At 39.2% G+C, this 25166-nt stretch overlaps 3 protein-coding genes across 5 annotated transcripts; 1 reads left to right on the forward strand and 2 right to left on the reverse strand.

Moving 5' to 3' along the window:
• Positions 1–1294: 1294 nt before the first annotated feature.
• On the reverse strand, positions 1295–5147 carry LOC131323014 (glucan endo-1,3-beta-glucosidase 14). The gene is made up of 3 exons (XM_058354624.1): positions 4984–5147; positions 3530–4858; positions 1295–1598 (listed from the first exon to the last, which is right to left on the reverse strand). Exons 1-3 carry the CDS (start codon positions 5039–5041, stop codon positions 1564–1566), a joined length of 1422 nt encoding a protein of 473 aa, XP_058210607.1. The 5' UTR covers positions 5042–5147; the 3' UTR covers positions 1295–1563.
• Positions 5148–10391: 5244 nt separating this feature from the next.
• Positions 10392–13876, forward strand: LOC131323016 (small ubiquitin-related modifier 1-like). The gene is made up of 3 exons (XM_058354628.1): positions 10392–10655; positions 13198–13347; positions 13545–13876. The coding sequence occupies exons 1-3, from the start codon at positions 10539–10541 to the stop codon at positions 13608–13610; spliced, it is 333 nt and encodes a 110-aa protein (XP_058210611.1). The 5' UTR covers positions 10392–10538; the 3' UTR covers positions 13611–13876.
• A 958-nt stretch (positions 13877–14834) lies between these two features.
• LOC131323015 (uncharacterized) lies at positions 14835–24028 on the reverse strand. 3 transcript variants are annotated; one of them, XM_058354627.1, is made up of 12 exons: positions 23805–24024; positions 23596–23708; positions 23451–23562; positions 23251–23342; positions 21906–22047; positions 21530–21817; positions 21303–21450; positions 20084–21058; positions 19747–19967; positions 19591–19664; positions 16946–17054; positions 14835–15388 (listed from the first exon to the last, which is right to left on the reverse strand). In XM_058354627.1, exons 4-12 carry the CDS (start codon positions 23304–23306, stop codon positions 15341–15343), a joined length of 2061 nt encoding a protein of 686 aa, XP_058210610.1. In that variant the 5' UTR covers positions 23307–23342; positions 23451–23562; positions 23596–23708; positions 23805–24024; the 3' UTR covers positions 14835–15340. The 3 variants fall into 3 exon arrangements, 2 of the variants coding, with proteins under 2 accessions (XP_058210610.1, XP_058210609.1); XM_058354626.1 differs by having other exon boundaries at positions 23451–23708; XR_009199054.1 differs by lacking the exon at positions 19591–19664 and having other exon boundaries at positions 15270–15388; positions 23451–23708; positions 23805–24028.
• Between the last annotated feature and the right edge of the window lie 1138 nt (positions 24029–25166).

Consider the following 25166-nt stretch of genomic DNA (forward strand, 5'->3'; position numbering starts at 1 on the left):
AATAACAAAGCGTAGCTCAATTTGAGTCCTGGAAATTAATCTCTTCGCTCTAGTCTCGAAGAATAACAAAGTTTAGCTCCATTGGAGTCTTAGAAATCAATCTCTTTATAAGAAGTCGGACACTCGGTTGAAGTCCCCGAAATTAATCTCTTCATAGAAAGTCGAACAATGATACGTATCTACTGTGTGCCAAAGTCAAGAATCAATCTCTCCATAAAAGCTCAAAATAAAGTTCTACAATCCCAAAATATACTGAATTGCAATTGACATATTGTGGTATGATTGGTTGGAATTTTTTTTTGTCAATTCCGAAATGGATCCAATGCCAACTTTTGGTTAACTTTATCTAGTCACTTTGTTATCTCATCCAAAATATGACAGCAGAGGCCATACAATAACTTCTTTCACCATTACCTTGTCTTCACTTACATGCCAGGGACCATTTAAATAGGAACATATCATGATGGCACACCATTTCAATTACAATGGATTTGGCCTCTCCTAACCTTATAATAGGAAATATTCTCATAGCCAAAATTGTTGTAACACAAAAAAAATATTGCTGTCATTCGATTTCATGTTTAAAGCAGAAAGTGAAGTTAAGCGTCATTCGATTTCATGTTTAAAGCAGAAAGTGAAGTTAAGCTTTCATATCCCTGTTTCTTCCGAGTTTTATCTGAACTCGGGGATCCTGTTGTCCCCTAATGGGTGTTGTTGAAGACTTGTGGGTTCGTGGGCTTTTTCATATACCCCTCCATTTCTTTAGAGTTTTAGGGTTTTACTTTGACCCTTTTGTGGCTCAGTCGCGTGCGAATTAACAATGACACGTGATTATTAGCTACGTGCCTCGGGTAGCTTGCTCCTCTGATTTACGAGCACCCTTGCCCGCTCTTGTTCATATCTAAAACGAAGAAGAAGAAAGGAAGGAAAAAGGTAGAAGTTACTACGAGCACCCTTGCCCGCTCTTGTTCATATCTAAAACGAAGAAGAAGAAGAAAGGAAGGAAAAAGGTAGAAGTTACTAATTCGAAATCGACTTAGGAAAGATTTCCATGACACAATCTCCATGATGTTTGTGGTGATAAACGAATGTCGAGCGATCCGCACATGGCCCGAAACCATGAATGGACAAAGTGAGGTTCAACTTACATCTATTATTGATTGAGAAGCTTTAATTAATAATTCAGTTTGATTAGGCTAGTCTACCTCACGACAACCGGTTGATTAACCACTAAACTCGAGGACAAGCAAAAGAGAAGAACAAAACCAACCTTTAAAGATAGAGAAGCATGAACTGGACAAGCAGGAAAATGTACTCCTAATAAATTAGGATAAGGTTTATAGACAAAGCTAATTATAGTGGTCCAAGTGTTTTCTCCAACTAACTACTTCAACTACTCAAAAGTAAATACACATTGGAAACCAAAACTTGGACTGTCCGAAGAGGCTACAGGTACTGCCATTAATACAAGAGCTCCTATCACTTTCTACACCCCCAATACAGTTCAACCCCCACACCCCCCTCGCTCTCTCTCTCTCTCTCTCTCTCTCTTTTCTTTATTCTTCAGTACCCTGTTGGGAAATCACAGGTCCCATACTCTGCAAAAACAATCAAGTTTGTTTAAGGTTACAAGACAAATATTTATTGTTCTAGCACAAAGTGAAAATAAGAAAATCGAACAAAATACTCAGCCCGCTAGGCAGATGATATTATGTCAATAGTTCCACACAAGTTTTAATATCTATACATATCTTACGGATATTAATACACTTTTGCATAAGTCAATACACTTTTCTTAAATATAAATGCACTTTTTACCTATTATTCGTACGGGAGTACTGATGAGTGGGTGTTTTTTCTGGCAGCAAAGGGTGTTTTTCCGAAGGACTTTTTCCAGTTTCCAAGAGGCGAAATATTTGACCCAGAATCCCAAAGAACAATGAATATCAAAGGAATCGGGGGACAGATTCTATGCTAATAAACTATCTTGGGCAGGGTCCTTTCCCATGTGGAGTGTGCTTAACAAATTAAGGGGTGCACCAAGCTTCTTTCCGGTACCCACATAAATAAAAGGAAATCTATAGCTAAACAATTGTGATGTCTTTAAGAATGTTTTTGGTAATCAATTTAATCGCCCTCCTGTCAATCATTTGCACCACAAACAATTGCCAAGCACAGGACACGAACACAAACACCCTGTGTGGACACAGCTTTTGCTTCCAAACTATCGAAACTGCCTCCATTTATACAGTACCTACTACTCCGTAATATTTACTCCATTATTGTTGTTATTTATAATTACTCATAATGGGTCCCCTTTTTTGGGACCAAAATTTAGGGGCTTAGGCCGCTGTTTTGACCTTGTCCTAGAGCCCGACCTGCAATCAGCTCGATCAGTGTGAATTATTCAAGTCTTGTGTGGAATTCCTATGCATTAAACAATCTTAAAAACATCGATCTGTTCATATCATTACACGAATATATGACCAATATTCTTGAGGTAAGGCTTGAAGAGAGTAATTTTCTGTGACTTCCCTAATCTCAGCAAATAAACCGTACCGAGTGATTCTAGCAAACCCAAGGTGAACTTATCAAAATTAGTACTCCCTACGTCCTCGTTCTTTTCCTTTTTGGATTTTCAATTCAAACATCATTTAAAAAAACTCATTGAAATGTATCAAATAAGATTCATATTGCATATAAATAGTATTATTAATTAAAAATAATAATTAATTTTTTATCCGATTAAAATAGGACAAAGAATAGGGAGGGGGTAAAAAAAAGAACAGAAAGTCTGAGGATCCCGACGGGGAGTTCCCGACCAAAATCCCGACCGCCCGCAGGGTCCACTCCGGCCACCGGACGGCCAATCCGAGCCGTCCAAAAATTCTAAAAAAAAAACCGAGTGGACCCGCGCGTGAATTAATGGCATCCGACATGTGTAGGTGGCTGATCCAAACACTCCATTTTTTTGAGAATCTCCATTTTTTTTTGTGGATCCACAAAAAAAAAGGAATGCTTGGATCAGCCACCTACACATGTCGGATCCCATTAATTCACGCGCAGGCCCACTCAGTTTTTTATTTTAGAATTTTTGGACGGCTCGGATCGGCCGTCCGGTGGCCGGAGTGGGCCCTGCTGGCGGTCGGGATTTTGGTCGGGAACTCCCTGACGGTAACTGTAGCTTCACTCAAAAAAGAAAGGGTAGGAAAGTAAAAAATAAAAAGAGGTCTACAAGAACAAGCCCCATAAGTCTACCCCCCGTGTCAGAAAGGTCCAATCTAGTCCCCGTCTATCACGTGCTGTCTCCTGACCTGGCGTGCACCAACTCTGTAGCCTCCGTGTGGCCCCACACATTTTTACCGCCAAAACCCATAGTTATTACTACTAGTACCAGATTCTCGCGCACGTTAACAATTCACCCCATTAGTAGTAACTTTGCTAACATGAGCACGTAGTAACAAAAAATCCACAAAACAGTAGTAGTAAAGCAAAAACAGCAAGAGAGAGAAAATGATAGAGTACGCACTCGGTGGCTGGCTGACCACGTACGCCGTCCCGCCGAAGTAACACGTCCCGATCGCCCGCCCCTTCTTCTGGTAGTAACTGTTGAACGCGTACGACGCGTGCGCCTCGAGCGTGTTCGGATCGTAACACGTGGACCCCGGCTGTATCGGATGGCAATCCGCCCCTCCCTCCCCGCACGCGAAGTCCAGCGCCGGCTGCAGCTTAGCCTTCCCCGCCTCCCCGCTCGCCACGCACCACGTCTGCCCCGCAACGCTCGGTGACACGTTCCCGCTCACCGGCGTCGACAGCCTGCCGCCGCCGGCCACCGGTGAAGAAGAAGACTTCCTCTTGTCCCTGTACCCCTTCAACTCCTCCACCGTAAACGGAACGTCGTAAACCTTCTCCTCGCTCGGGTAAAACAAGCCGTAATTTCTCTCCGACGTGGGCCCGTTCTTTTTGTTCTCGTTGAACAGAGCGAAGAGATAAACGGTCAGATCCGCCTTGGGCCTCAACGGGGTCCCACCCCCGGTGAGTATCCTGCGCACCAGGTTCCCGTTATACGCTGCGGCGTTGTCTAAGCTCGCTCCGACTTCGTTCTCGTCTCCCTTCGAAGGCCAACCCGTTTCAGTCACCACCATCTCCAAATCGTCGTATTTTAGAGCCGACATTGCCGCGAAAACGGCGTCAATTTGTGCGTCGAAGAGGTTGAAGTAGCGCAGCCCGTTCCCGGCGTCCACCACGCCCGGGTTTTCTCGAAAAAGAGCGTAGTCTAGCGGGATGTCATTGGCATTGGACTCGTAAGCGAAAAAAGGGTATGCATTGACCATGAGGTATGACCCGGTTTGGCGGAGGAAGTCGAGCATGGGCTTGAAGACGGGTTCGATTAACTCGGGTCGGAAGGACCCGGCGGAGGACGGGTAGGAGCTCTGGAGGGCTGACAGTGCGATGGGGGAGGAGACTTTGATGGTGGAGTGGAGATGGAATTTGACTAGTGCTTGGTGGATGTTCTTCATGGCGGGCACGAGGAACCGGGTGGTGTTGCTCGGGTCGACGAAGACCTCGTTTCCGACGGCGATGGACTCGATTTGGGTGGAGGGGTGGTAGGCGGCGACATTCTGTCGGACCCATTGGAGGGCGAAGGAGGGGGTTTTGGCGGCGGAGGGGAGGAGCTGGTTGGGAAGGTCGACGGTGACTCTGATGCCGGAGCCAGCGAGGGATTTGAGGACGGCGGGGTCGGAGTCGTAGAGTTTGACCCGGTTGATGTTCTGGGATTTGAGGAGTTGGACTACTTTGACGGCGGATGGGAGGTTGTTGGCGATGCGGCCGTAATTCACCCCGATTGAGCCACCATCTGCAAATGTAGCACCATAGAATTACAAAAACAGAGTAAGTAAAGCGTTAGTATGGAAATGTAAGTTGTTAAAGAGAAGAATTTTGCGAGAAGAGAGGACCAGGTGGGTGGCTGTGTTCTTTTACCTGATGGTGAGAGAATGGAAAGGACTAGGAAGAGGAAGGGAAATGTGAGACGCTCCATGCTCTGGTTCAGGAACAGAGCATATGAGAGAGAGAGTTGGACCAGTTGTGTTTTTTTCCGGGGTTTGGTTTGCTACTGGAGAGTGTGGTGGAGAGTGAGGGGAAATGATTTATGGAAGAGAGAGAGAGAGAGAGGGGAGAGTCGAGGAGATCGAGGTGGGAGGTGGGGCCTATGTGTCAGCAATATTTCAACGGACCACCATCCCAATTCCGGATGGTGGAATTGTTGGCTGTTTTTTAGGTTTTATATATACACCAGTAAAAATTACTCCTAGTACTGTATTTCATGGTCATGTGGCATCGTTACTTGGAATGGGAATGCTGGCAACCATCTCCTGCCAAGTGGATGTTGAGCGAAGTAACAAATTTGTTCGTTCATTTCGATAATCGATAGTCGAGATCTTAATCGAGTAATGAACGATTCAAATTTATATGTTTTTAGATTCAATTTGAACCGTCTGTTTTGAAATAAACGACCGATTGCCGCTCGACATCCCGCTTGGCAGGGATGCTTAGTAGCATCTCTGGGTCCTCATCACGTAGTGTCCGACAGCCTTTTGATGTGTTTGGATGAATTTTTGAGAAATTTTTTATGAGAGTAATTGTTGAAAGTAGAGATAATGAGTAAAAAGAGATAGAGAAAGAAATGAGAATAATGATTGATAATAATGAGTAGAGAATAATAATTAAAAGTAAAGATAACAAATATTTTTTGAATAGGAAATTTTTTTCCAAAAAGGAATCCAAACACAACATTTATTACCTCAAATTGCTGTGATGAAAAAAAATGTTAGGCACAAGTGCACAACCTCGTCAGTATCCAAGACTAGTGAATAAGGGTGCGATCAAATTGTTTCCATTAGGCTAAATATTTAAAATATATATGTTGAGTTAGTTGAAGAAAATATGTTGGACATTTTAGTATAGTGAAAACAATTTAATTTTGACAGGGAAAAAATTAGTTTTAACACAAATAGTAAATACTAAAATAATTTACTAAGGGGTTGTTCTTTTAAAAAAGTCATTGATTTTTCCATCAAAAATGAGCCAAATAAAGCCACATAAAGAAAAAAAATAAGCAAATAAGCCACTTTTTTCGTCTTTATTTAAAAAATATTGGATTTCGATCAAAATTTTATACTTTTTAGATTCCTCTCGTCTGAGGATGCAATAATCTCCAAAAAAAATTGAGGATAAGCCAAGTGATACGAAAAAAATTTGAATAAGAATAAAAAAAATAAGTCACTTTGACTTATTGGTCCAAACACTCCTAAGAGCATCTCCGATCCATCTCCATTTCCTCCAAAATAGAGGATGGATGTAACACATTGAGGGGAAATTTTGTAATTTATTCCATTTTTTCTTCACTTTTTGTATTTTTTGGGAGAATTTTTGAGGGACCCATCGTCTTTTTTAGAGTTTGGAGGAATTTTGTACTCCAAATTTACTTTTGGTCTTTCATTTTTAGAGGACCAAATTTACTTTTGGAGAACCAAACTCTAAAAAGGACGGTGGGTCTCTCAAAAATTCTCCAAAAAAACACAAAAAGTGAAGAAAAAATAGAATAAATTATAAAATCTCCCTTCAATGTGCCACATCCATCCTATATTTTGGAGAAATAGAGGTGGATTAGAGATGCTCCAACTAAAGTCAGAAAGGAGTACTACGTATTAGAAAAAAAATTAGTGGAAACGTGGCGTAATTACCCTTTTCACCAGTGTGTAGTTACAGTGTTCCACGTTGCAGTACTATTTGCGGGCCCACTAAACTTGACCGTTACTACTCCTTTCTGACTTTTGTTTTTTCGGGCCCACTAATCTGTATTCGCGTTTACGGTACCAAATTGTGTTCATTCAAAGTGCATTGAATTGTACGAGTTGTAAAAAAATTATTCGCATCAAGAGTAAAACTCTTCCAGCAAATAATTTTTTTAAAATTAGAAATCGTATAATCCAAAACGGACGACAGTGATTGCGTAACTCCGTAAATGAGATCTCAAAAATCATTCTACTTTGGTTAAGAATTGATCTAATACTTGATGCTGTGCCCCTCAGGTCTACCAATCTTAAGTGTACGTCACGTATCAACGTCTTCCACGCGGTCTATCTAGTCCTCGTGATTCGACTGACGCAGAAACTAGTGTAGCTTCGATCTTGATCGTACACGACCGGGTTGGTTTCTCGTGTTGCCAACCATCGGATGGAAAGAGGGCATGGGGTTTCCATTGGCCGTGATGGTAGTGCGGAGTACTACCAAAAAGCACATCTACCAAAACTAGTAGGCACATCTACCATCCTACAGTAATTTGAATGGTCCCACAAGTGACAATTTTCAGGTAAATGACGTTTACTTTTACTCTTGCTTTCGAACGTTGGGGACTCACGTTATGATTAGGGCGTAGCTTGATTGCTCTCACACGTAAGTAGGGTGCTGTGGAGAGGTGCAGAAGCACTTTATTGTGAATCATCAAATAAATCGTTGGTTCCACAATTCAATAGTTCAGATTTTATTTTGATAATAAACAGCTTAAATATTATACGATAGAAATGAAATCTGAACAGTCGAATTGTCGAAGAAACGACTCAAATGATGCACAACATTTGCATTGCACCACACCATCTCGTTCTCCCTAAATTAAGACCAGTTTTTTTCTTTTTTTTTTTTGCTAAGCAAGGCCAGTTTTTTTCGCACATTAGAGACTGGCATTATTCATGTTCTTTTCCCATTTATTAATTTTGTGTATATTACTGATTATTCTCAATTAGAGGAATCAAAAAAAGATAAATTTTATAGTAAATCCACAATTTATGAAAATATCTTTTAAAAAAATCTAAAAATTCAAGCTTCTGTAAATGCGGAAAAAATTTAAACAAGGATGAAAAAAATAGGACCAGAAAGTCAAGTGGATTTTTTTTAGAAAACTTTGTCGGTTGATTACAAACCAATTTCCGTTTTTTTTAGCAATATATGAATGGGTACTTGAAAGAGTGTAAATTCTTTAAGAATGAGCCGGAAAATGGGGGGTTTTCGCCACCCCGTGGGCTCCCTTCACGAATTTTTTTGGATAATTTAAACCGTGCATTTTGTAGGATCTGTATCCATATAAAAAACTAGTTTGTCCGGACATCAATAGGTATGTCAAAAATTGAGTTTTTAGACGGAAAAAAGGACGATTGTGGACACTTTAACTTGAAAAAACAGTTGACAGATCCAAGCCATTCATTTTTTTGTCTAGAAATCAACTTTTAACATACCTATTAATGTCCGGACAAAGCTAATTTTTTTGCGTAAATACATTATTTTATAGGCCTTACAAAATGCACGATTTGAATTACTAAAAAAAATGCACGAAGGAGGCCCACGAGGGTGCTAGCGGAAAACCTCATTTTCCGGCTGATCATCCAGACAGAATTTAATCTCTACTTGAAATGAGTGAGGGTTAAACTTGTTGCTTATCAGTGGATTAAAATCCGATTACAACTCCACTTGGATCAGAGCATCTTCGATGGAGTTTTGAAATGGCTCTTAACTGGTCTAAACTCTTAAGTAAGTCTCCCCCCAAAAAAAAGAGTAATCGTTTTGTCATTTTAGTGCATCGATAGGCTCTCTAAATGGGCTCATAATCTTGGCTCCCAAATGGTTTGTTAAATCTAGCAACTAGCAACTCATATAGGAGTCAAAAGAGAGGAAAATAGATATGTGCACACACATCAAGAGCCATCGTAGCCATTCCATTGCGGTATCTATAATTTCTCTAAATTATCGCATACTTACCACACAATATTGGACCCACTTATACCAATTTTAGGAGCCATTTTACCTATTCCATTGAGGATGCTCTGAGTTTTCGATTTGGATCGAACTACTTGACAATTTTACTAGAAATTGGTTGGAGTGTAGTTTGTCATTTTTTAGTCTCAATAATTTATTTCATTAATATCATAGATCTCATCGAGTTTAAATATTATATAAAACCATGTTGATTGGATAGTAATCAATATATTATCAAAACACAAAAATTACTCAAACTTAGATATTGCCGGGTTTTGATCCAACATGTATAGAATTCAATTTGATTTTTTTTAATTCATACCACATCCTGATTAGCATCCGATTAATATGATTTTAGATCGCAGTAGGCAATATCTAGAAAATGAACGAAACAAATTATTAAATTAAATCCTGAAAAGAGCCGAAAAAATGGCTAACTGCACATTGTGCAATTTCCTGCAAAATTACCAAGAAGCTCAATCCTTTAGTTTTGCTTCTAGTGTAGTTTCCTGCCTATCCATTACCCACTTAAGCTCCTTAAGTCAAATGCGAAAAAATTGCAAATTCTCAATTAACTTGTTAAAAATGACAAAGTTATTTTTGGTGTCAAATTTGTATATCAAAGATGGTTTTGTCAAATCTCTCACATACACAAGCCAATGATTTGCATCGAGAAATGAAATTAATCAAATTTTAAATTAAGTAAAAGTGATATCAAATTTGTGTAACAAGATTGTTTTTCTGTTTCTTTTAATGTTATATAATAACAAGTGAAAGAAATGGGAATGTAATTTTAGTACCAACGGATGAACTTGCTCTTATTAAATAGTTTTTACCACTTTTAATTGGTGGTTATTTTTTGTCATTGGAATGGTTTGAAGGGAAACATTTAGTTATAAGAAATTAGAGGTCGGTCCTACATTTTAGCTTCGGTTTTATTTCAATCCTAAATATTGTTGACGAGGATAGGCTTTGTTATGTTGCATAATGACTTTTTTATCCCTATGAACTGTATATTTGACCCAATGGTATTTTTGTCCAAAATAATAATTTGGCATTATACCGGGTAGCAATAATATAAGCTGCGACTACATTAGGCCCAGCCAAGCTAATTTAGGGGGCCGGCCTCTCATTAACTATATGTGGAAACATTCAATCTTATATCATCTTTTAGAGCAGTAACTTTTTCAATTTTGTCAAAAAAAAAAAAAAAAAAAAAAGAAGGGGAAAATGATGACCAATGACGTGTTTTGATAATTAATACACTTGTCAAGGACATTTTTAGCATTAACAAATGTTTTCAGCATGTCCTTAGCGGGTATTAATTATCAAAATATGTCATGAGCCGTTATTTTTCCAAAAAAAACTATAGTTTCACTGTTTCATACTATTTGTTTGACGTCTCTCATCGGATGGACGATTAATTCCAAGAAATGTATCTGAATCTTTTTAAAATTCGGAGAAAACAAAAAAGACAACAAAACATTAAAGCCAAAAACCCTAAAATAGCTAAAAAGAAAACATGAAATTTTTTTTTTTAACGAAAAAAATAAAAGGTGATTGTGGGGCGTCAAATCATGCCGACTCACTCATGCGTGAGAAAACGAAAGTGTACGTAGAGAAGTAGAAAATACAGGTTAAAAAGGAAATTGATAAACAAAGGAAGACTTCAACGAAAGTCGAGCGAGCGAGAGAGAGAAACATACAGTTAGAAAGAAGAAGAGAAGATGTCCGGCGTTACGAGTCAGCCACCGTCGGGCGTCACGGGTCAGCCGGCGGCGGAGGAAGATCAGAAGCCCACCGGCGACCAATCCGCTCACATCAATCTCAAGGTCAAGGGTCAGGTAATATACTTCTACGCTTGTATTATTTCACACAACTACATCTATGTTTGTTTCCGGTGAAGATTTTGTGATAAATAGAGTTCTTTTTTGGTCTATAGTATACGGAAAGTTTTTAGCTTTCGTTTAGGGCTTTGATGACCCCGTATGTAATTTATGTTGTTTCCTTTTGGCGATTAAGATTAACTGACGCTTTGGAAACTTTGTGTTCCAATGATTCATTGATTATGCACTACACACAAGTACATCTATATCTGTTTGCCGTGGGGATTTTGTGATTTTGTTTGTTTGTAGTGAATGAAAAGTTTTTAGCTTTCATTTAGGGTTTTGATGACGCTGTATGAAAGACAGGGTTTTTGTTGTTTTCTTTGGCGATTAAGATTAATTGACGCTTTGCAAATGTCTGTAGTATATCATTGATTGATTATTTACAGTTGCAAACCCTTTAGATTTCTATAAGGGCTGAGGGTAATGCTTATCTGTCTTATTGTTTCTGTTTGGGGATTTCTAGGGTTTTGTATGTTGTGTGATTGTTGAGCAGTCCATAGGTCTAGTGGATTGTAATTTGGTGGGTTTTAGTTGCTCTCCAGTTATTTTGTATTGGGTTTTGATTATTTTCTGTCTGAGATCCAAGGCTCTGGCTCAAGTGGCCGTGGCACCTTAGCGGCGGTGGTAGAGGTTTCAGTTCGAGCTGGAGTACCCTCGGCCTTGTAGTCTGATTAGCTAACTACTAACAGGTTATCACTATCACTGTGGAAATTAAAATTACTCCCTCCGTCTCTTTTTTAAGTGTCTAGTTTCGTAACTCCAACTTATTAAGGAGACATCATCATTACTCTTTTCACATCAACTTACTAAGGGACAGCCTAAAATGGAATACTGGACTCTAAAAAAGGAACGGAGACAGTATGTTTTGTCCGGGGTTTGCTGATTTTATTTGTTTCATAGGCTCGCTCGTGTGTACAAGTTATATTTGCTACTGTATTGGTCTGTTTGTAGCACTAGGTACAACCAACTTATTGAGCTTATTGGCTATTTGGCTTAAAAAAGCCATGTAATGATGTTTGGTAGAAATTTCGGGTAATAACTTAGTTGGGTTTTACATGTCAATTGACCCCCCAAAAAAGTAATTTTTGGGGTTCCTATATTTTTCTGCTTATTTGGAGCTACTAAAATGTGGTTGGGTAAAAGTGTACATGCGAAAGAAGAAAGTGTGGCTTGTCAGTACCCATCAATCGGTTTATGGGATCGGTAGAAAGTTTCCGTGCTCTTTCCTCTTAGTTATGGGAGTGCCTTTAAAGAACTGTTACTGTAAATATAAGCATTCACCCGACACGAAAAAGCTATTTGACAACGTATTTAACCGAAAAGTTTGAACATATTGTTAGAACTTTAAAAATATGTGTTGAACCAAGAGAATGCATCTGTTTAATGCAATTCTTTTAAAGGTTATTGTTGAAAAACGAAGATTTATGTTGACATTCGGGGGTTTTACGTCAGCCAGTGTCGCAAATAGAACAGATTGGAGGAATGGATCCATGTTACCAATTTGAAAGTAATCAAGACAAATGCTTGTTTAGTCATGAGTGGAATTATAGGCAAGGCAAAGCTGGTATAGTCTTCTCCCTACTTCACTTAAACCCTTCATATTTATTGCTTTCTGGCTGCCAAGTTCGTTCCAATAGGATTGGACCGGGTTTCGTGCAAAATTTGCGATCTCGATGTGAATCTAAAATAAGAGGATGAGGGAGAAGAGGGCCCTCGATATGGATATGAGCTTGACCAACCATTCTCGAGGTTTGACTCCAATTTGAAGCCTTTCTTTGTCTCTCTCTAATTTAGTCATGGATTTGAAGTGGGTTGTATGATTTTCTAGTCTAATATAAGCCTTTTTGGGAATTTGCCCTATTTTTGCTATAACCAATATTTGTTGGTCAAAGCATACCAAGGCCCAGTGTGTTTGGTTTCTGTCGAAACTGAAGACCTTTGGCTGTTTTGACTGGAACTTACAAAGCCAAACTAGATCGCATGCCTTGCTCGTAAAGTTTCCTTCAATCTTTCTCCTCCTTCCTTAAAGTTATTTGTTTTTGGTAACTCCCGTAGAATAATCGTCTCTTTCACGTCTTTGAGTTTGCAAGTTTGTTCAGCTTGAATTTGAAGTGGTGCCTCTTGTTTTTCTATCTAACAGAAATGGTATCTGGAATGATGCCTTGAAAAATGTACTTCTGCTGAATAGCCCACATGCATCATAATCTGGGCAGTCTCTAGCCAAATGCATTGCTTTAAAATATGTTCTTCCTGTCATTATTTGTTTTTGGTTGTCTTACCTGACTTATGCCTTAAACTAAGTTGACTTTATGTATTCAAAGTTGTGTGTGGGGGCTATTGCTGAAATATTTCTTACTTGTACTGAAGCTTCCCATTGAAGTGATTTTTTCCCTTATCTTATGAAACATGTCAACCCAGCTTATGGTTTTCTATCTACAATTTTGCTGAATTCAAGGTGTGATTTATGAGCACATTAACCTTAAGTCATATATTGTAGGATGGCAATGAAGTTTTCTTTAGAATCAAGAGAAGCACTCAACTGAAGAAACTTATGAATGCTTACTGTGATCGACAGTCTGTGGAGTTCAATTCAATCGCCTTCTTGTTTGATGGAAGACGTCTCCGGGGGGAGCAGACTCCCGATGAGGTCTCTCTCTCTCTCTCTCTCTCTCTCTCTCTCTCTCTCACACACACACACACACACAAATGTGCACACAGCCCACCCCACCCCACCCCTGCGCCCGCACCCACATCCTCATAGTGATGCAAATACTTATGTCTCGCAATACCATAGGTTGCATCCATGTACGTCGTATCTTACTTCTTGTTTTGCTATTGTTGCAGCTAGAGATGGAGGATGGTGATGAGATTGATGCGATGTTGCACCAAACTGGTGGCTCAGCTGTTTGAGCAATGCGTCATTGTCTATAAGAAGTTTTAGTACTTTAATTGAGTTTGAATAGTATTTTGCTTGATGTTTGATGAATCGGCTTTTATGAAAAAATATGATCGTCTGGAGACATGTTAAGGAAGTTTGTCTTGTTTTGTAAATTTGGTCCTCAACAGCTACTTCTTACCTTTGATGAGAAGAGGGGGATAAACTTTGTTGGTGTTTTGTCTTTCTATGTTCTGAATTTCTCTTTTTGGGGGAATCAACTTTGATCTTATTTTTGTCATGTTGCGGGTCTCATTGTAATTGGTCAGTCCCAACCATCCAGCATATAGAAAGACTACGAACAGTTTCTGCCGTGCTTGGACAAGATGGACTCTCTCTCTCTCTCTCTCTCTCTCTCAAGCATGTTGCCATGCTGCAGACTAGTGGATTTCTCGCATTGTCCAGCCATAATTTTGTTCCCCGAAGGGTAAGATTCTTTAGTTGCTTGGTTAACATGATTAAGTTTTTACTTTGTCCTAGTTTCCCTGTTTTTTTGGTATGAGATCACCGAGTTATCTGTTCTTGAACTATCGGGTGCCCGAATTGTTTGGCATGCATTTTTTGGGCAAGACACAGGTAGGCTGCTAGGCCACAATAATTTGTATAATCTGTGCAGAATTATCTGCCTAAACAGACTCTCTGTTTACGGATTCATCTACATATAGGAGTATACAATTTTGAATTAACTACTCTTTTCAGATATAGAATACCCAAATTTATGTTCTCAGCTTATCTTAATTTTCGCTCCAGAAATCCCTCCTCGGGTCCTCGATTTGTCATCCACATTTTCTATAGAAGTAAGGCTTGTCATTTTCCTATCATTGTAGGTTCGACAAGACCAAAAAGCATGAAATTGACGGATGCATCTTGTATATCCATGAAAGAAATGACAATGTGGAAAACAAGACAGGAATTCTCTACAACAATCGATCAACATCCGAACATTAAATGGGTGCACCATAGTTGGTATACCATTTGTTAGCTTTCAAATACCACTCGACAAGACCAAAAACACAACAATCGATCAACATCCGAACATCAAATGGGTGCATCATAGTTGGTATCCCATTTGTTAGCTTTCAAATACCACTCGACAAGACCAAAAAGCATGAAATTGACAGATACATCTTGTATATCCATGAAAGAAATGGCAATGTGGAAAACAAGACAGGAATTCTCTACAAAAATCGATCAACATCTGAACATCAAATGGGTGCACCATAGGTTGGTATCCCATTTGTTAGCTTTCAAATACCACTGCAAGGAGCTAACAATGTCCTCTATCCATGGAGGAACCTAGAACAACTTATTTACAAGGAATGTAACATGTACATACTTTCTACATCCGAGAAAATCGCAACCCTATCAGGGTCAAAGGGAAAAAATGAATAGAAAGATTGATTGAATACAACTAAAAAGATCCTAATCCTAAAGAGAGAAAAAAAAAGGGCAAGAAAGGTGGCTCAAGGGAGAAATTTTGCAGCAAAACCAAAGGCGGATAAGAGATGGCTACAAAGGTCTTCCTATGGGTTTAATTCAGGGCTACCTATGTGCTTCAGTACAACTATTGACACAAGTCACTATTATGCATTCTACAAAGTAACACTTCAGGTAACGCTTCCTTATCATTTACGGTTTTCGCTTACTCTTATACCAAAAGATTTGTTTGCTTCTGAAAAAAAGGTTTGCTTCAACTGCTCACATGTCAGCTCTCCTTTTTCTCATGCTTCAATTCATGTGGACCTGTTTTTGCCTACAAAACCAAATCAACCACCAAATTAGAAGCAATCCCAAATAAAAACAAGCAAATTTACAGAGCCTATTGGTGTCTGCAATTCAAGGTTTACAAGTATAGCTTGCTCCAAAAATGACAAACCAATAGCACCATAGCACAACTGAACTAACTTTTGTGTGCTAAAGAAGAATGATTTTGCGTAATCTCAATGGACTATCCAGTCACATTACCTTGACCAAGACAAAAAGAGTGGTGAAGTCTTGTTAAGAAATATGAAAAACTACTTCACACTGTGACCCAAAAAAGGGGGGAAAAAACCAACACCAGAAGTGCAATTCGAATGATACGAAGAGTAAAATTAGGACATTTTTGGTGAGCCAAGAAAGCAAACAAAGACGTGGTGAAAGGTGAGCAACCATCAAAAAACAAAGAAACACCAAGCCTGAAAAGAACCTCTCACAACTCGCGAGGCTAGGCTCACGACCAAATACAATCCCGAACCCAAGACACACCACCTTCAATCTCTTAGAAGGGTTAGAGCAAGATTACTTAGGCTTCATAGATCCGTTAGCAATAGCCATTTTCCTAGTGTCATGTTTTCAACTACCACGCAGATCATTTTGTTCTCACCTCCTGAAGATGGAGTCTTTCCAAGGACCAATAAAATATCAATCTCAAAGGGCACTTCGGATGAGTAGATCAATGGAATTGGAGGCATAGCTCATAACTGGCCACCTCCCGTGGAAGAGTGGGCTTTGTTGCTCAATAGTAACAATCCCCTGGGAGTTGAAGTAGAGTCTTCCACTACCCGAATAGGATACACGGGCACATGAGATTCACTCATGTCACAAACTAAAGGAATTTTAAGATACAGCAGAAGAGGACGCTGGCAATGACTCACTAGGAAGAAATAGCACCCCCACCCCTTGCGACGTCTACCCATTCATTTGGAAATTCCTCCATTTTTTCGCTTTCCATTCTGGATGACTGCAGCCTATTAGGGCATGCCTTAGTGTATGGCAAATAACTGCAGCCTATTAGGGCATGCCTTAGTGTATGGCAAATAAATTGACACTCAAATATGGGGCATCCAAGGAACGGAGCACTTTGATCTTATAGCCCAAATTAATCACAAAGGAGGAAGTTCTATCACGGAGTAAGTTATTTATCATAATGACCACTGGAAGCATAACTATTTTCATGCAGAAGGAAAAAGTTTGGGAATATTCTGCCCTTAAACTGTAATTTTCAACCCGATGATATCAGGAAATGATGGATACTGCTAGAGATAAAGTAGGCCACGGCCACTAAACAAGATTATAGCATATGCAATAAGCAGAATTTTCGGACCAATGCAATAAATATTTCGACCTTATATTATGTGAAAAAAAATTAAACGGATCAAACATGCTTAGTTTCTGTGGCGGGACTATGAGTTAGAAAAGCTATCACAAAAATAGCTTCGCACTGTAAGATCACAAACTAATTACAAGGCACAGGTTTGAGTCTGAGGGTATAGTCAGTGAATCTGGAATAATGAAACCTTAAAATGAATTCATAGGTACTGAAACTCACCAAAGTTTGGGTTCTACTTGTCTGCCGTCTCTGTCTAGAACCTGCATGCCTTAATCTCTGGGTTGGACGAGATAGCTTTTCGATAAACTCCTGGGCATGGTTATAAATACTGCAAACACACATTTAAAACTCCACGAATTATTAATCGAGTATGACATAATTTGCTGAATAGGTGCTTGATAAAACAAACAACTGGAAGCTGCAAATTAAGTTCCGCAAATTGAATTGTCTTAAACCAAGTTAAGCAGAAACTTGTAAATCATTGCTCCAAAATTAAAAAATCTTTTCATCTCATATTCTAGCAGTGACTTGCAAGTGATGCGCGAAGTATGGGGAGAGTGGAGGCAGAGTTGGTTGTGTTTTATGGTGGGTTAGTCGTGGTAGAAGTGGTGGTGGCAGCAGGGACAGCGGTGGTAGGGTCATAGAGGAATGGTTACGTGTGGTACAATTGTACTACAAATCAGTCGGCATTAAGTAGTAAGTAGTAAACACACTTCTTAAAATTTTCATAATTTTTAGACCAACTTAAAAGAGGATATTAAGTGATAGTTCTAAATACATGATTTCTTCAAGAATAACCAACCAAAGGTAACAAGGTACAACAACAATAAATTCTGCAGGGGGGAATTCACAGGAAACATCAATCTACTTTCAACTTCTCCAGCAAGAATTAAAGGCTGCATTCTGGGGAATCAATTCAACAGTACAAAGAACAAAAGTTATAAATAAACTTATTTAAGACTGCTGGGAAGTCAGTAACAAATCCTTATTTCCTAGAAAATCATACAGGCTAGAGGGTTAGATGGTAGGAAGCGAAGAGGTCAGGACATCAAAGGAGAAGTACCTTGACTAAAGGTTTTGTCGAGAGGTATAAAGAGATGCCCAAGTGTTAATGCTAAACAGAGAGACATAAGTTACTACTCAACCATTATAAACTCAAGTACTCAACCCACCCAATCCAACAAACACCGCATTGCCCAAAGTATGAGTCTGCAGTGACAGGATTCATAGTTTCAATCTTCCACTACTATACAATCTACCTCTACAGTCCTAGGTCTTTTTACTACCTCAACCAACTGCTGTTTCGGACTTCACCTCAAAACTTGAGAAAAAAAGTGCCTGCATTGTGCCACCTTTAATAACACGTCAGTCCTATATTACTTGGTATTCCTTTTAAGGGAAACCATTGCTCATGCATACCATGTAACATCCTTTGTTTTAACAAGGCAGAGACACTATGCTGCTGCTTTCCTCCTGCTGTTCTAGTGACAACTATTTTAATAGTAGAACATGAGAAAAAACGTAGATGGGCGGCATGGGCCAAGAGTCACTTAGTCGACAATCGCCAACTTGTTTCCTATAAATAAACAGGAATGATTTCCTAATTTAAGCAAAAGTGCAAATTATGGTTCAGTCAATGACAACGGTAGAACTGTGCTCCAGTCAATTCCAATGCAAAAGAAGAAATTTGTTTCTTCCAGGACAATTAAGCAAACATGCTTCAAACTTTTGCTAAAGAGTCAAGACTTAAAGACAAAAATCTCCAAAAAATACATCTTTATATTTGATCACAGAACACTGAAAAGTATCCCTCACTACACCCAGCCTGTTCTCTCCCTATTTTATCACACAACAGAGCTTTCTAAACACCATTTTCACTGACTAGTCAACCCTATGTTCCAACAACTACGTTCCATTCTCGCTCTGCTTCTCGTCCACTAAATTCACCATTAACTTGCTTACAATGTAAATATCAAATTCTCAACTAGCTTATGTAATACTCCACAGAAACATCTCTCAAGTTTTAATTCTGTACGCATCAAAGCAAGGATCTCGTCAACCACAACCATAATCAGCAGGCATGCACCCCAGGACCTCCTACTAGAGGTAGACTACACAGATGCAGAAGCTTACAGACAAATCTTGATGGCTGGCTCCGGTTTTCAACCTTTAGAAGTTCTTATCACTAACGGGGAGCTGAATATCATTGGACATACGGTGCACCCTCCGATAATTCAACCACCTAACTCTATTATATAAGGGACACATATGCATACAGGAGGCATATAAATACTTTTTCTCTGAGTTTGATTTCTAAATTATATCATCCAACCAAGTTTCTTAATCTGAGTAAAGGGATTTGGCATAGCTTGTCAATGCTTAAAGTTGGATTTTCTCCAGTTAGCTGTTATGAATTGAGTGTTAGTCTCGTATTTTGTTTCTAGGAGTCCAGTCCATTTAACTTGTATAGACTGAAAGGTTCTCCCATTGTTTTTTTGTGAGGAGCATGTTGTTATTATAGTGGAGCATAATCAAGTACGAAGAAAACCTACCCGAACTAGAGGCTTAAATATTGTTGTTGATCTCATAAAAGTGCATGAGAGAGAGAGAGAGAGAGAGAGAGAGAGAGAGAGGAATCTGAACTCCCTAAAGATACTGTTTTAACATTATTCCTAGTTACTATAATAGTGTAATACCAGTAATCCACACTGGCCTACAAAGAAAAACTCATGGCTGAAAATCTCGATAGCTTGTGGTGAAAAGGCCTTAAAACTCATCAGAACGATTTTATGCACAAAAGCCTATTAAAAAATGGAAGGAAAACGCAGGCTAACTCCAAAGTAGAAGCAAAAGCAATGCCACACCTGAGGCGGTGTCTATTGCAGGCTACGAAGAAAGCGACGACACCATTCAAAATAGTCCTTACAGCACGAAAAACCTGCGGCAAAGCAATACAAAAGTGAGGAAATAAAAATTTACTACATTGTCCTTGGCACGATATAAATGTTATAGGGCTATACCTGGGAGAAAAGATCATTCCAAAGAGAACGCCACATGGAAACCTCACTCACTGTTGCCTCAGCATTTGATGCCAAATTGATTAAGCCACTTACAAACAGCCATAGGTTTTGAAGCCAATCGTAAATGCAAGTAAAGATGAAGGTTAACAAACTGCTCAATCCAACAACTAGGCGAATCGGAGTATAGAGGATCTCCCAAAGCATCCCAAAAATCGACATTGCTACAGTCAGAAAGAAGTAAGGATGGTGTTACGAGCATATTTCACAAATTGGACCTGCCAACTTAAAATAATTCACAGAAGGAAAAAAGACACCTTGAGTCAGCTCATTAACCTACCAATGGTCCAAATAGATGACAAGATGAACCACATGGGCATCAGTACAATCTCGACAAGGTTCTCCAATAGACTGAACAAAGATTCCATCACAATCCAAATGACTGAAAAGAGGCTCTCCAATATTTCTATGCACATATTCCAAAACGGAAGGATCAAATCCAAGAACTCAAAAACTGGTCCTGACATTGGCTGTGTTAGTATTGAAATGAAGGACTTGAAGGTGCGTGTGAGCATCAGAAACCACTTAACAGCCTTCTCAAAGTTATGTAGGAATAACATTGTCCCTAAGTACTTGATCCTTGACACCATATCCCAGGTTTCTATCCAATCTAGAAGAGGACCACACAAACGAGATGCAGTGGCCTTGAGAACTGGAACATTTTTGTATAAATCATAAAATCCTATAAGTACAGTTACAACAGAAATCAGCACATATAATGTTCTTGCCAGCGGGCACATCCACGGACGATAAAGATGGCAAAACCCTGGGTACGACTGGAGGAAAATAACCCAAGATGGAAGTCCAGATTCTAGTAAAGTAAGCAACCGCAAATCAGACATTATAATTTTCCTTATCTCAAATGGAAGGTCATGATCATTGAACCGAAACAGTATCAAAACATCCTTGTAATGGGTAGCTTCAAGTGCATCTTCAGAATCACTTGAATAAGAGGTCTGAGAATGTGATGGTGAGTCAGCACACTGACCATGTTTTTCTTCAGGATATACATGAACGTTAAACCCAGTACTAGAGGACTTCATAACTTTCCTTCTCTTGTAGGGCCCATCACGAAAAGGTGGTGTGTGTGGCATTGGTGATCCAGTATCTGTGTCTGCTGGATACAGATTACATATGCCATCCAGAGAGCGAGGAGATTGATCCACAACACATGCCTCTTCTCTGCAAATATTTTCATCATGGTCAAAACTTTCGCCTTTTGAAAACTTTTCCTGAGCATCGTAGAACACTTCTCCTGTATTAAATTACGAAACAATTGGAAGCCAAATTACGAACATGAGTGGATTTGACTTATGCACACTGAATATAAACATAAAAAGTAGACTCTCAGTGGAGTATATCCACATGCCAAAATATCTTGGCATGGAATTCAATCTCAATCGCCGCAAAGAACGCATAAATCCGTGTCCAGAGATCATAAACATAAAAGGAGCTGCTTCTTTCAATGTAAACTAGAGTTCATGTTTAGACAAGTATACCTATGGCAGAGTCCAGATACTCTTTCAAAAGAAGCTGCTCATGGGTTTTTCCAGAAAACCAGGAAGATGTGCATTTCGCAGCTTGTACTATGCTATCAAACTCCCATCTTTTCATGAATTTGGCCTCAATTGCCATGGATGTATCAGTCTGCAAGTAGGAGCAAAACCATTAAGACCACCTCTTATGCTGAAATCTACGAAAAATATGCATTAAGAAAGAGGAATACCTGAAGTTCATTCAAATAATTAATGCCACGAACGTCAGACCATGCAACTTCAAATACAATAAAGCCATACAAGGTCCTATGCATCTTGCTATTTAAAACTAAAGAATTCCTCAGCTTCTTTACAGGTAACAAGGCCCTCTTCCGAGATAATGTTGCAGCATCAACCACTGAGAACCATTTTCTGAACTTCTTTGATTTACTTGTGCTAGGTTTGGGACTAGTCTGCAATTTTCCTGTTTCCTTCCTCTCCTTACGTGCTTTAGAGTTTGCAAATGGGGATAATCTGGACTGTAAATGCAAGTAAATAAAGGGAATTTATCAGTTTATCATCTAAAAGGCAAAATGGAGCAGGAATATTAGAAAAGCTCCTAGCAACCTTAGTGACCATCAATTGCCACAAGTGTGCAGACCGGGGGCCAGGTTCCTTATGCCATGGTCTGTTGTCCACCAAGATATAGAACTTCTTACTTTCAGGGGCTAGGAAAAGGCTAAGATGTGAGAGATAAGACTGCAAGTCCCTGGAAAAAACATAACAGATACTCAATAACAATCTACAGCAAGCCTTTCACAAAGATTAACAACAAACCTCTATCATTTTACAGCTGTAATCAACAGCCGAATTGATGTCCTATTTTTGGCAAGTAATAACTCTTCAAGAAAGTAAAGGATACGCAAAATTCACCATTTTGATAGCTCAAAAGACTGGAATTTTTGTACTGTCTCAACAAGAGGAACCCCGCAATGTAAAAATAAACCGAGGACCAAAGTTGAAAAAGGCCCCATTAAGAAGAATCAAAAAGCCAAAATAATGACAAGCAACTCGAAAAGTAAATTCTTTGAATGAAACAAGAGAAAAGTTCACCAAAGACTGACAAAAAAGCCTCAGCCTCTTCGACATCCCAAAAACCGTCTAAAAGGGGCACATATCCCTTATCAACAAACAACCCAAAGCTACTACAAAACAGCTAGAGTTCTGACTTATTCAGGCAGCATACAAATTGAATACCACGAGAGTCAAGCTCCCTTTTCCCCACTCTTCCATATATAAGACAAGTAGACAACTGTGTGTTAATCTCAGACAATAAATGAATACCTATCCAGAACAAAACTGGCTGATACATTTCTCAACCTTTAAATTGACGTCAATTGAAGTATACCCTTTATGTAATCTCCTATATTAACTTAAATCTCTATGTGCACGTAGTAATAATAGCATGCTTTTGTCAATTTCACAAGGTAAACAAGAGAAACCAAAGAAATCCATAAGATGAAAATTCTTACGGATTAGATTCCCTTCCCCTTGAGGATGAGGAATGCTACATACACTACACACTTTCACTGCAAATGCACTCGTGAAAGTGTGTAGCGTATGTAGCATTCCTGCCTTGAGGATGCAGATGCAGCACACTTCCTCGGGATGCATGCACAATGCATGAGGATGAACGTACAACAAACTCTATGCACATACAGCACACATGACAATGCACATACAACACACTTCCTCAGAATGCACATAGTAAGAGTGTGTTCCACCAACTAAAATTATTTATTTTTCAAATAATTACATATTTTTTAAATTAAACGTGATGTACTATGAGTATCGTAAAGCGGGAAAAAAAATACTTAAAACCTTAGCGGAATGGTGCCTAAGAGCACGCTTATGTCAATTTCCACTGGTAAACAAGAGAAACCAGAGAAATCCATGAAATGAAAATTCTTACCCAATCTGCAAAGCTGTTAGAGGGAATACGTATTTGCCATTGTTGGCTTTCGCCATTAAAGCCCGAATTCAAACCAAAACCGCCACAAAACACTGCCCAAATCATCAACCATAAAAAAAAACCACAATCAGGTGAGAAAAATGTGAAATTGCCAAAATGGAAACAATTATAATCAGAGGTGGAATAATAATGTGATGAACCTGGGAATAGGTTACGGCAATTCCATGAAGGAGGGGAGAGAAAGTGGAGAGAAGGAGCTCCACCGAACTTCATAACAGAAAAGGGCCGACACGTTGAGGGCTGAGATTTCAACTGCCGACGCGAAAAGTGTGATAGGGAATCAACGGACAACTACACGAGACACGCGCATCGAAACCACGAAGCCCACAGGCGAGAGCAATTACACGACGACAGCAGCTGGATTATAAAGCCAACCACCGATCTCTCTCTCTCTCTCTCTCTGGATTATAAAGCCAACCACCGATCTCTCTCTCTCTCTCTCTCTGGATTATAAAGCCAACCACCGATCTCTCTCTCTCTCTCTTTATTTCTACATATATACATATAAAGATACATGTACGTATGTATATACGTATGGTGACCTGTGAATGCTGTTAATTGATTGGAGGGGGTGAGGAATCGGTTTATTGCTTCGTCCGTAAGGTTTTATCGAGGGGAGAGAGAGAGAGAGAGGGGGGTTCCTGGAGTCAGGGATACGTCGGGGATCGGGAAAGGGACGGGGGAATAAATTGGAGCTTATCCATTATTTCTGTGTTTGGGGAAAGGAACAAAGGTGTACATGAGGAAGGGTATTAATGTAAATGTCAATGTCAATGCGTATAGCCTATAGGGATCTGAGGCTTCCCGCCGGCTTCGTCGCTGTCTTTTGCAGGGGGAAGAGAGAGAGAGAGAGAGAGAGAGAGAGAGAAGGGCCAACAAACATGGGGCCCGCAAGAACCGAGACATACGCGTATGGGTTAAGGCTGGAAAACCGAGAAAGCTACCGAGTTTTAAGTGCACTTGACAGTTGACAATACCTGGTTTTTTAAAGGAAAGTTAAAAGGGCAAATTTCACTGACCTCCCCTGAGGTTTTTCACACGAACAGATATCTCCCCTGAGATTTCTGAAATAACACTAACCTCCCTTCCTTTTCCGACACAGCAAAAAGGGACCCCTGCCGTTACTTTTCAAAGGATGGTGTTAACATTGGCTAGAGAATTACAAAAATACTACAAAGGAAACAAATTGAACAGAATTATTTGGAATGAATCACTCTTCATCACTTTCATTTTTTGGAATGAATCAACTTGAAAACAACTAGGCGTAATCTTATTAATTTTTTTATTTTTGTTTGTCAATGAAATTTAAAAAAATAAAGTTGTGTGAAATCAAATTTATATCAAAGCCGAAATAATTAACTTGTTTGGGCTTTATGGGATTACTTTTTGACGATTATAATTAAGAAAATTCCCCATCGTGTTGAAACCAAAAAAAAATGGAAAGAGAGTTTATACTCGTGAATTTATTTTTATTTGTGAAATGGCATGAAGGGGGTCCAACTTTTATGTCTTATTTTAAACTTGTTGTCGCTCTTATGCGGCCTCCGTCATCTCATACCACCATTATTTTTTTATGTCTTCAAATCCGCCACAACTATCTTATTCACTTAGGCGTGGTTTGGCTTAATAATCATTTTTTTTATTTATCCTAAAACAATTGCCTTTGTTAGTTTTTTTTTGCATATTTTTTTTTTAGATTATTGGTTCATTTCAACATCCTCTAGTGTTTCTTGAATTTTTGAAGGACCACCAAATTTCAAGCATGATCCTATAATATAAAAGATAATGTACAAGTTGTGATATAGTTTGAACATTTTGTGAACTTAAAGAAGACGGAATACTCGGGTGTATCAATG

Source organism: Rhododendron vialii, chromosome 4a, assembly GCF_030253575.1.
Source record: "Rhododendron vialii isolate Sample 1 chromosome 4a, ASM3025357v1".
Lineage (NCBI taxonomy): Eukaryota > Viridiplantae > Streptophyta > Magnoliopsida > Ericales > Ericaceae > Rhododendron > Rhododendron vialii.